General features: G+C 35.2%; 1 protein-coding gene across 1 annotated transcript; it reads right to left on the bottom strand.

The window, feature by feature from the left end:
* Window positions 1-2,300: 2,300 nt before the first annotated feature.
* cysltr2b (cysteinyl leukotriene receptor 2b) lies at window positions 2,301-12,815 on the bottom strand. The gene is made up of 2 exons (XM_006628237.3): window positions 12,665-12,815; window positions 2,301-4,640 (listed from the first exon to the last, which is right to left on the bottom strand). Exon 2 carries the CDS (start codon window positions 4,635-4,637, stop codon window positions 3,663-3,665), a length of 975 nt encoding a protein of 324 aa, XP_006628300.1. The 5' UTR covers window positions 4,638-4,640; window positions 12,665-12,815; the 3' UTR covers window positions 2,301-3,662.
* Between the last annotated feature and the right edge of the window lie 273 nt (window positions 12,816-13,088).

Below are 13,088 nucleotides of genomic sequence, written 5' to 3'. Positions count from 1 at the left end.
CAGGCTGAACAAGCTAATCAGATCTAAAGGTTATTACCATAATATGTTAATGGTAATGGTGTACGTCTTTGTGATTTAACTGATCAGGGGAAGTTTTCCTTCAGAAAATCATCTTGTATTGTAATTATAACTGGCAACAAAATAAGGTGTAGTTGTTTTATGTTTTGTACTAAAGAAATATTATATGTAATTTGTTGTTTCGTTCCTGTTAACTGAATAGTATTTTATTATGTGATTGCATGACCAATCTCCGTGTGTAAATGCATCACTTTTTATTGAAATATTGGACGTTCAATGTTAAGTGGATTTCTCTTGCAATGTGTAGATACAGCAGTAGCTAATATAATGGGTTACACAGTGAAGAAAAAGAGACTAGAAGCAAAAGTCGGGCCTGAGAGGGGGATATGGGTCTGTGAGTGAGACCCTTCATGGTTGCTAGGAAGACAAGGATTGAAGAAGTGGGCCTGTACCTTAGTTGCTAAGCAATGGCATTTGGAATACTCTGGGAAAAGCAATGGTCATGGAGGAGTTAGGGAAGGTGGCCTTGGAGAAGGTATCTGTAGTTTTGGGCAATTTATTCTAGTTTCACTCACAAGCCCCATCTGAAATCACATGAAAACTAATTGAAATTCTTACATGAACATCCAGTTGTTATTTTGTAACTAAACAAAGCCAATAAACTCCATTCTGCTGTCTCTGTTGTCTCTGTGTGGTCTGACTTAAACTCCCGTATCTTCAGTAGCTAGGGACAGCAACTAAGACAGCAACTAAATATCAGTTTAAACAGCAAAAGGAGAGAGAGATGCATGATTTAGTGAGCATTCAGGAGAAAACAAAAAGATTTCAACCAAAGAAATCTAATCCTAATCATCTGGTTTGATTTATTTCTTATTTTTCATTGTGTTTGAATCACATTTGCCACAAGAAGGGCCATCTGCCGGAGAACAGGTGCACTGCAATCATGAGACAATTGGAAAGAAAAGGAGACTCTGCCTGTATTGAAATTGAACGAAAAAAGGAAAATTGAAGTTTGTGTTAACTGTGTTTGGAATGGTGTGTGATATGCATGACACTGAGGTAAGAAAACAATATGTGAAAAAAAGTAGTAGAATGTAAGAAACCATTGTAGTCTAAGTATGAGTGAGAGAGAAATCATGTACAGACGGGTTCACAAAGAGTGTGCTGGGGCCTGTCTGTATGTTTGCAAACACACCACCTTGCAAGTTGCCATTTGCTCCCATACAGTAGGTGTAATAAACAGTCAGATACAAAGAAGCCTTCAGTGGAGTGCCAGCTCTCAACTCTACAAGTACAATGTATAGAGATGTCACTCAGCACCAGGACATAGTTTGTTGCACATAGTTTGTTGAGCCATTTTTACAGTGAAAACCAGAAAAAAGATTGAATTCTTCTGTTTTTCAGCTATGTACGCCACTAAATTGTTTCCCGCAGAGAACCTCTTGTGTTCAATTTAACAGATATTGGAAACTAAGCAAGCCTGGGCCTGGTCAGCACAGGGACAGAAAACTTTAAAGGGAAGTACAATGTGTATCTGTGTACAATAGAAGTACTATAACCAGAAGTAAAGTGTTATTTCTCTAAATGCACTGCTGAGTAGTGGGGCTACTGGTGCACAATGGCAGCTACACATCACCCAGGTGGCTGTTGCAGTAAAGTAGTAAAAGAAGTGGATCCCCTTACATATGAAAAATGTTCAGGGATCCTTAGGAATGAAGCATTATATAAATACAAGGGATTATGAACATGATAATGTCAGGCGTTTTCTTACCACCTGTAGCTTTCAGTCAATAGTTGTCGTCTCATTCTCCATTGTTGGAAAGGTAGTATTTCTTTTGTTAAAGAATCCAAATAAGAGGGAATTGCCAGACCCCCTAACAAATGAACAGATCCCTTTTGAGTCCAGTAAGAGGCAAAACAGTAAATAACGCAGGAATGTGTTCATTGTTCACACAGTCACGAAAAAGCAGAAGTAGCATGCTGTCTTTTTCAAACAAAGGATTCTATCATAGCTCATGGTAAATTCCCAAGAAAAACACACTCATGTTTAAAAACTCAAAACTGTCAGTTTAGATAATATGTAGATACAGATTTAAAATAAGATAATGAATGTAAAGATTACTGATATGAGTTGGTAATGCATGTGACACATCAGGAAGAGGAAATGACAGTGTAATTAGTGCAAAACCCCCAATCTTCATTTTTTTAGGCTTGTTTCAGCAGACAACCAAAAACATTCACTTTTTTTTTAGCTTTTCACAGATTGATTTCCTGGTCATGTCTATATACATTTCTGTCTTTTATTTATACTGTTGTTATAGAGATGAAGTTTAAACAACTGAGTTTATTGCACACAAGGAACAATAAGATCAAAATATTGTTCGGAATATAGGTACAAAACTTCCAGTTTATATAGCAAACTTCAGCCGTTTCTGATGCAAATTGTTACTTTGGTTATGGTGGGAGGTCACCTGTGTTTGGACATTCCCAAGAGCTTGACCACTTGGCCGGTTTTATCTTTCCTTAGTTAGGGAGTCTCAATTTTGCACTTGGAATCTCTTATCAGTTAGCTCACATCGCTGCCATAACTCAAAAGTGCTAATTCAAGCATGGAATGTCTTGTTTCACAAGAAGTCTTTGTGCAGGAAGAAATCAGTTAACCCCTTTTTCACATCTTATCTCTTTCTTCACTGTAGATGAAATTCTCAAGTGAACTAAGCAGTTTTTTTTGTTGTCTTTGCTGCTTTGCAGTATTTTTCTACCTTTGCATATTATCACATAGAAGGAACCAAATGGTTAAATTCTGAGAACTTATTATACAAGACCACTTGACGTCACAAATTCATATCTCCCAGCCCAGCTGCACAATATCAAGATGTGTGCTGCTTTTTGAGTTTGTCAAATGGCCCTTAAACCACAACTGAATTTATCAAATGTGTAAGAAACTCAGTTTTTTCTCAACAGTGAACATAGTACAGCTGTTATCAATTAACTTATTGTATTACACTTCTGGATTAATTGGAAATCATAAACAATATGAGTAAATTATTATATGCACTACAGTCCAACTACAGGGAAAGGTTGTTAGTCTAGAAAAGCAAGTTTCATTTGCAAGTTGTCACTGAATTTCTGTAACAATGCATATTTTTGGCAAAATGATCACCCATCATTCTGCGAAACATACAGTAAATGTTATAAAACATTTTCTCCAGTGCAAACAATCTGGGAAATTGACCTGAAGCAATTTGTTAACTGGTTATTTGTCCTTTATTATTTCATTATAAAGCGATATTGGAAAGTGCTCTGCTGTGTACATATTTTTGCTGTATATACCCAAAGGGTGATATGTTTGTAAGTCTCTCCAGGTCCTCATAAAAACTAGCCATGCCTTTATGATTTTGTATAAACATGAAAAAACAGAAATGTCATATTTGTGGCCAGTTTATTGTGTTTCTTTGGGTAACTAGTGTTCTATTTCTTTAGTAAAACACACAAAAAATACCTGTTTCAACAATGTCACATGGCACAGTTAAGGAGGCCTTCCAGTTAGCTTTGCATGTGCTCAGCTTTCCGAAAAGGTTAGAGCAGGAACAGAGCACTTAAGCATAGGTGTGTGAGGATCTCACATTGAGCCCTCACTGTGGTTATTTTGGATCCAGGTCTTTCAGCTCATTTTTGTGTTTCTTCTTTCTCCACCACAGCCTGAAGTTCTCCCCCACGAAACAAAACAAGAGAGGGTCCAAACAGCTGTTGGAGGCAGCGAGGCAGAGAGTGAGGACAGCGGCTTTGCGCATTCCATTAATGTAATCACAGGACTCACAGTGGAGGCTGGCCTGCCTCTCGGCTTCCAGGAACAATGTCCTGACCACATGGTAGGGCAGGAAGCAAATCAAGAAAATGCTGATGACAATGATGACCAAGGCAGTGGACTTTCTGAAGGACTGCTTGTTCCTCTGTGTATCCTTGGACTTCAGTAGGTTTTTCACCACATGGAAGTAGCAGAAAGAGATGATGGCAAAGGGGACGACAAATCCCAGGAAGGCTACCATGTAATTCATCCCAATTAAGATTCTGATCTCTTTGGTCCCCAGTTCTAGGCATTTTGTTTTGCCTTTATAGTCCTCACTGCCAGAAGTGAGCAGCGGGATGGAGGCCAGGGCCACAAAAAGCCACACCACAATGCAGACAAGCTTGGCGCTTTTGCTGTTCTGCAGCTTGACATACTTGTAAGGCTTAACTATGGCCAGGTAGCGCATGATGCTTAGCACCATCAGGAAGTAGATGCTACAGTACATGTTGATATAGAATACATAGGATATAAGGCGGCAAGCAATATCTCCAAACACCCAGTGGGAGTCCATCATGTAGTACACCACACGGAAAGGCAGGGAGCACACAAACATCAGATCCGAGATCAGCAAGTTCATCATGTACATATTGATGGACGTCCATTTTTTACACATCCTCACAAAGACAAATAATGAAACAACATTCCCAACAAGGCCCAGGATGAAGATACCCAGGTAGGTGGCAGGGAACACATCATGTTTGAAGACTTCAATGGAGCAGTTGCAAGGTTCAGCTGTTTGGTTTTCTGGTTCTGCTGTAGTCAGATACATTGCCTGTATAAAGAGAGAAGAAGGATTGGTGACCAGGGTAGGGTATCTTTAAAAACCCTTCCTATATTTCACAATATATTGTCATATGTTTCTTGTACACTGTTTATTTGGGTACAAGAGAGAGTTGATTATAATTCTTTAGTTTGAATAAGACATTTAAGAGCTGCCTAAATAGAAACTTGTGAAAAAAAATGTGATAGTAAATCTAGAGTAAATCTCTTTCAAAACATTAAATACTAAACTTAATAATACTATACTATACTTAGTACTTACTTAATACTAAACTTCATTTTCTTTCCAAGGAAATTCATGCTAGGAAGTTCCAAGCAAACTTACAAATACCAGGCTATGTTACAGTCACACAGACAAGTTTGCTACACTCAGACAAGATTAAAGGAGATCTTGAGTGCACCGTGAGAGGCAGGTAAAATACCCTAAGCCCCACCCTCCACTCCTTTTGATGCCCTAGTAATCCGCCATTTAAACCAGAGGTGAGTCAGGTTCTGTAACTTTAAAACAAAATGGTGGAACAATTAGATAAGGACAAGACTATGGATACACCACAGGTGAGACAGATACAAACAACTAATGCATAGATTAATTTTGTTTACAACAATATATGGCATTCAAAAGTTTAAGGAAATGTTTTTTTTTAGTCCAGGATGACAAGGACAACAGGTGAACAAGTAAGAGGTTTATGAAAAGCTTAACATGCATCTACCAGCCCTTCGTTACAACAGAAAAACAGGAAAAGAGTTTGTTTGGACTTGTTGGCTTATAATATAACGAAGATTTGAACTTTGGAATTTTGAAAAGCATTTATTATTTTTCATCATCATTATAAATACCATTTGTGACACTTACAGATTTGCATTGTAATGTGATTTTCCCACAATTAACATTTAATATGCCTGTCCTTTTTGTTTTGTATCAGCTTGGGGTTTTATGCTACATTATGCATTATTGTTTCAGATTGTAGTGTTTGTATGTTGAAAATCTTTCTACAACTATACAAATGCTGATTACAGAACTGCAATAGCAGTATAGGCTGGATGCAAATGTCTTTATGATTTTTGTTTAATTGTCAGTGACAATGCCAACAAGGTAACATCTGCCTGACTAATTTAATTCTGAAGATATTTGAATTGTTGCTCATTGTTGATATTGTAGTCATTAAACTTTGTTGATTGAATGCTTTGTTCCATGTATGTAATAATAATCCCTTATTCAACCAGATATGTCTGTTGAAAACGAATTCTCATTTACATTGAAGGGCTGGACAAGAGACCTTACCATAGTTGCACCAAAAATACAACGCTAATATAAAGGAAAGAGAAATCTATAAAATAGCATAACAGAACATGGCGATGGAAGTGTCAGAAACAATATATTAAATCATAAAATGAAAATATCCTCAAATATAAGAGTGGATAGTTACTTTATGGAATTTTCCAGTTATTGCAGCTGCAAAGTTAAATGACTTGTGCCTAAAGATGGTAGTTATTCCAGGAAGGTTTAATCTGATAAAGACTACTTCTTGTTACATAGCACAGAAAAGTGCAATATATTTTGAAGGCAGGAAGGTGTTTTCCCCATTAAAGATATGTAAATTAACTTCATTAAAGTATTTGTATGCTGTGCAGAATGAGCCAATCAGAGAGGAGATATCACTATGATGAGTTCAATTTGCAGCACAAGTGACAAATCTTTTAGTAGAATGTTATAAAACAAGAATAGTTGTCCCTGTTCCTTAAGCACCACAATAACATAGATTTCATAGGTCAGCCTTAAATTTTCTGCCTGTGAAGTACAATGAGTTTTTATCAGATTTGTAAGGTGATTAGTTCAATTAAGTCAGGAATGTTGTACTATGATCCTTAGATGCTACAGGGTGTTGATATATTAATTTCAGAAGATCTCTAAATTACTTTAATCATTTCCTTCAGCAGTCAAAATGAACTTGTCCCAGGTGTTCGGGAATTGACTTAAAGGAACTTGCTGGATTGTTTTTCTCTCTGGTTTCAGGTTTGGTCACTCTTGACATAAAACACCAATTTTCCCCAAGAAGATAACAGATTATTTTGTAAACAACTTTATTTAATGACCATAGTCCAACACTGGGAATATGGACATTAGCACTAGGAACATGTAAAGTAAGATTTTTCTTGATATCTGTTTGATAGCAGTTTGATAGCAGTTTACAAAATTTTGGTCTCATAGTATCTCTTTTGTGGGAATACAGGAAACCCTAGTGACATATTAATTTGTTTTTATCTGGGCTTAAGGGTGGAAGAGATTGACTTTTGGGAGATTTAGGATGTTTTTAAACAGTCTGTTGAGTTTGGTGATAATTCTGCTCACAAATCCCAAAGGAGAGGTTTCTGTTAGATGTGTGTTTTTGGAATGAATGGGAAAGAAATACATGAAATACTGCCAAACTTTAAACTTTAAACTCTAGTCCGAACTAGAGAAAACGTTTTTGTATTATTTATACTGTTCATGTTAGGGTGTTCAGTGATTGAATGTCAATTTTAATTTATCTTTCTCGAACTGGAATGCTCATGATATTTGTCTTGTCTAAAGTTATTTTACTTGCAGTGAATTTGACTAGAATTATGTCAAATCTTTAACCCTACTTTAACTTTAACCTTAACTTGAGAAAGCTCCAAATAGTTGATCAACTCTCAAGTGGAAGGCTGAAGTATTTAGGGAAATGTATGGATGGATTGAGAACTTCAAAACATACAGTAAACACAGAGTACTGCTGACAAAATTAATTGCAAACTTAAGGTGTGATTAATAAAATAAAAAATAAGTGCAATTTATATGTGCCAATAATGATATATGGCTATGCAGATAATGTTAATGACCACTTATACTGTAGGTGGGTTTACTACAGCAGTCAAGAACAAAAAAAAAAATAAGTAAAATGAACGGCACACAAAAAGCACTTTTCATACTAAAACTTTTAATTATGAGGTACTTTAACATTTTCAGAAGGAAGTGCTGATACATCTCTTTGATTTCTTTATTAGTATGTTCATTGACATTAGTATGAAAATACTTTGTTGGTTAAAAATGGAAATACTGTTTTTAAAAGGATCTGTAAAATTCATTTAGGAATGGTTCCTTAATGTTAAGAAAGCAGGCAAATAAAGTGGACAGCAGACCTGTTTTGACTCTGGCAGTGACAAGTTCGGCTGACTGAAATAATTTGTGATATTCTCGCATATTATATTGTGCATTTTGTTTTGGTGTTTAAACATTTCTATAGCATGTATGCCTTTTAACATTCTGTGTTTAAAAACTGTATATTTTTGGTCTTTGTTCTTTGTTTCGGTCTTGGCATTTAAAGTAACACAGGAGGTTGGCCATGGCTGTGTTTAGGATTATTAAAAAGACCTTACAAAGTATAATGGAACAGGAAATTGGTAAATCTGAATGAATTGTATTGAGGAATTCTGATTATTTTCTTTGCGCTAACCTTAGATTGCACCATAGATTGTATCTAGGTGTATAGTAAGGTCTTCTGAACCCAAAAATGTCACAACGAGTAGAACAGTGCCTGATTGAAGATCCACATTGACAGACAAGTTGACTTTTTTGCAATTTTTTTCATATTGTTGTTTTCTACGACCTGTCTTATAGGTGTTGGACAACAAAATACAGGGGGGAATTTTATGAAGAATCAGTCTCCCTTTGACGCAACAAATTCAGGTGTTCATCCCGTTACAGTGTGAAGGTTAAATCCCTGGTTTCCATTCAAAAGGATAGGGGGGTGCAGTAATGATACAATGCCAAATAATTGGTCATCATTTGTCCAATCATTGGATCATTTGTCCAGCAGCAGCGAAAGTCTAAGAAGTATTTAAAAGATCAAGAATCACAATAATGTGGAGACTTGAATAAAACATGTTTTCATCAATAGAGATAAAATAAAGGCCTTTAAATGAGACCTGCTTGGACTGTAAAATTGCCCTTAGAGTTACTGTACTTGATCCACAACAACCACAGCTCTATTTTAACAACTCAGTTATCCACAGACATAATGTAGAGATTGAATCTGATTTTTTGTAGGAGTCATCACCCCTTCTATGGCTGTTTGCACAGGACTTAAGAGTTTGAGCACAGGGGGACATACAGTATTGCTTTTCAAAGACAGGAAAAGTTCATGTTGCTTTTGAGGAATGTATCTTCAGGGGAAAAAATCATAGAAACTTTAGAAATATTTCTAGAAGGAAGGTATAATATATTAACATTCATAAGCAGATATGAGAATATTCTAAGTATAGTAGAGTTGCAAAAACTTTTTATGCTGACAAAAAATAACATCTATTCACATATAACCTTGCACTCGAATTGATTTAGTAGCCACTTTCACAATCTTTCAAACTGAGAATGGAAAAAAATAAATGATTTATCCAACCAAACAATCATTCATTTTAAAAATAAGCAAAACAATACACTGATGTATCCATCTGGAAATGTCGCATTTAAACATTATATTACAACAGCATTTTCAATTTAATGCAAAAAAAAAAACAAAACATCTATTGAGTTTTGAATATCTGACATGAACTGAAAAATGAGAACTCCATATAGAGTTGAATGTTGGCCAGGTTTGTGGAATTGTGCCAGGTTCTCAGGCGGAGGTTGTTGAGAGAAGGTATTTTGATTAAGTAGAGGGGGTGAATATGCTTTAAGGTCAACAAAACCTCAGACTAACAGGTTGCTCTTCCCTGGATGGATTCCACAGCATCAATATCGTTTTTGTAACATAGTCCATGACTAAAATAGTTCACAGTATTCTAAATGAGGACTTTTAACATAACATCCCTTGATTTAACTTCTACTATTTTGACAACCCATCCTTTTTATTGTCTGGTCTTTTAAATTACTTCCCCTCATCATTTCCTTAAATCTATCTACCTTATGTTAATTGTGCTTCACCATACTGTAAACACCTGCATCTTGTTACACGAGTAGCCTGTTCACATGTAGCATTTCCCACTTTGTATTTATAGCTAATGGCTTTGCTGCCTGCCTGTTATGCTCCCAATCTTGAATTGTATCTATTTTTATTTCATTTGCTGCGGTACAGTTTTTACTAATCATCCTATTTTGGTATCATCTGAAAACCTAACCAACTAGTTTACAAACTATACCAAAGTCTTGATCAATGTTTTGAACTAGGAACAGCAGTGGTCTTATGATAATCCCTATATTACTCCATTATTTATATCATCCCAGTTTTAGCATTCACCTTTTATCTGTACTCTTTGTTTTCTATTAATCAATCAATTTTCAACCCCCTCACATTTCTCAGAATGCCTCCCATCTGTAATTTGAAAATGTTTTTTTGAGGAAAGTTATCAAAAACCTTCTGAAAATCAGAAATAAAATAAACAAACTATATCGCATGTTTAGTGTATTTTCATTCCTACTGTTGTTTGTTCAAAGAAGTGCAACTAGTTATTAAAGCACAACTTACCTTTTCTAAATTAATGTTGTCCGTCCTCTAAGATCTTATTTGCATATATCTGATCTTCTAGTTCTAATTTGTGTTTCCAAACCTTACATGTAACAGAATTCAGAATTATTGGTGAAATTGGTTAAGTTTTGTCACCTTTTTATGGATGGGAACTTGCTTATGCATGACATCTCTTGTTTCCTTAAATTCAATTAGCAGGATACACTGGAGATTTATTAATCTAGAGTTCTCCTATTACCCTAAACACCTTTCTCTTCTCAGCTTATACTAATTAATACAGATGTTTGTTCTTCTGCTGCCAGAGGCATGTTATTAACTTCCTTAATGAATACCTATGTAAAATACTCATTATAGCCACTTTCCTCTCATTGTTTAGAAGTTTAGAAGTTATTGTCCTATATACATTTTACATCTGCTGCTCTACTTTTGATGTTGTAGTACTGACAGATCTTTTTATCATTTCTTTTAGACTGAATTGCTATATTCATTTTAGTCACTTTATTGTCATCTGCTAGAATTGGCCAGAATAAACATTATACATTGCCCAATCACAATGCATACAATCCACTTTTGTTACAATCAGTACTCTTTCATTTTAAGAGATTTATGTAATCCAGAACATGAACTGAATCATAGACTAGAGCTATCTAGACGGACCCAGTGTGTAAAGAATTAGTAATAATTAGTAATTCCTTGCATTTGTATAACATCATAGCAAACATGGGCATTCGGATACACTAAACCACAAGGCATTTACAAGTAAAGAACATAATAATGATTAACAGTGATTATAGGAGAACAAGCCTCAAGGTTTTTTTTTGTGAATCCTGTCACCCCAAATGTAGAGGACCACTTTAAGTGAACAAAATATTGCTGTTTTTTTTTATTTTATATAATAAATAAACAAATCACAGTTTTGTTTGTCAGCAATGGGACGTTGCTTCAGGACTGCAATAACTTCAGATTTTCCAAGTTGATTTGTTTATACCTTCCGGCAGTTGATGCCAATATTTAATCGTTGTGTCTTTAACATTCCAATACTAAATTTCTGTGATTGTTTATAATGTGCTCCTTATTGTATACTGAAATGTCCTGGACAAAATAACATGATTGATAACAAAATAATATCTACTGATTGTATCAATCGTCTTTTTATCAACCCCCTTCGAGTAATGAAAACTAATCATGTAACTGTCAGTTTTGGGAAATTGCTAGAAATATCTAGTTCTGAGACCTGAGAGTGATTTCCCTTCATATTGTGTAAGAAGGCTTTGTTGATTTTCTATACTTACCTGAAGTGACAAAAACAAGTAATCATATAACATAAAAGTCACGTTAACCACATTTTAAGGCTGAAAGAGGACAGCACAGCACTGTCACAAAGTATAAGGGCAGAGTTTTTCTTAAGAAAAATCAATCTCTTTCACTGAGAAGTTGTGGTAGTAATGGCAGAGAAAGACAGAAATCTGACATACACTAAATAATAAAGACATAAGTAACTGTTACAAAAAAACAAGACGTGAAGATTAGCAAACATTTGCTTTTGAATTCTTTCTGTGGTATATTTACACACCACTTGCTGTGAAAACAGATTTTGACACAGTTCTTCAATCTGAGGATTTGATTACAGTAATATAGTTTGTCTAACCAATGCAAAGTTATTGCTCTTATTTTTTATTATTATTAAGCCTGGAACATTTATATGGTACATTTGGCATGGTTGTGCTCTGAAACATACAATAAGTTAACTTGCTTTCACTCTGCTTTCCTTAATTCTTACTACACTTTAGGTGTGCTTTGTTGGTTATAGCACAGTACTTATGCAGGATCAGCTGTGGCAAATCATAATATTATCATTGGCTTCGTGTTACAACATATTGGAAGGTAACAATCTGCACATTTGGCATGTTAGTACAAAAGATGAAATCTCAAGGAATATCATGGAGCATTTGCTGACAGTGTTTAAGAACCTGTGCCACACTAAATAACCACAAGCACTCTTTGAGAAGAATGCACCAACAAAGTTGATCATATATCCCAAACACATGGCAAATGCTGTTAAAAACCAGCAGCCACTGTTTCATACTTTTTATTACTGACAGTTATAAGACAAATCTTTGATTCACTTTTACTGTAAGTTATAAACAGATGTTCATTTATGGCAGCTGATAATTAAAAAAAAAATCTTGCTTGCATAATTTGATCTACTCTTGCTTAAAAATAGTATTTACCCTCAGTGATATTACCTTTCCTTCAGGTTTTATGGTAAACAGTTGCATAAGTTGACATTTTAATACAGGGGCAGTTAATTTCAGTCCTTCGAGTCTGGAGTCCTAGTTTTCATTCCAACATTGAATTTACGACCTTAATTGAACACATTATTTGTTAAGAATTTAAATTAATTGTTTTTTATTAGCTGTTCAGTTGTTAAACGTAAATATCTCTAAACCCAGGAGGACTCTAGACAGAGAACTGGAATTAACACCCTCTGCTTTAAGTGATCTTATTATTTAAAAAATTAAATGCATTAACATACCTTTGTTGTTTCTGTTATTTCTTCCAAAACGTGTACTTTTGTTTCTTGCGTCAAGATGAGCTGGTATTTCCAGAAGCTTTTCTCCTTTGTTTTTGAAAGAAACAAGTTCTTAATTTTTCTTAGTCTGCAGCTTAGTGGGGAGTGACACAGTTTTAAATATATCAAGCTTTCTAACTCAGAGGCATGTTAAGGGGGAGGATCTCTTACTGTATATGACATGCAAAGCCCTGCCTCTTATGTTTGCCATTTGAGAACACATTTGTTTGAAAGGCCAGACAAGTACTTTGCTTATGTGATTTATCTAGATTTATAATACTGTGCATTATGTAGCTACACTGGAAAGAGTGACATGGTCCTGCACAGTAGAAAAGCTTAATGTGTTTTACAGCTTTCAGTTCTCTAAAAATATAATCAGGAACCAGTA

This window comes from Lepisosteus oculatus, chromosome 5 (genome assembly GCF_040954835.1).
Source record: "Lepisosteus oculatus isolate fLepOcu1 chromosome 5, fLepOcu1.hap2, whole genome shotgun sequence".
Lineage (NCBI taxonomy): Eukaryota > Metazoa > Chordata > Actinopteri > Semionotiformes > Lepisosteidae > Lepisosteus > Lepisosteus oculatus.
Note: the sequence above shows the minus strand (reverse complement) of the source record. Positions and strands in the feature narration are given on the sequence as shown.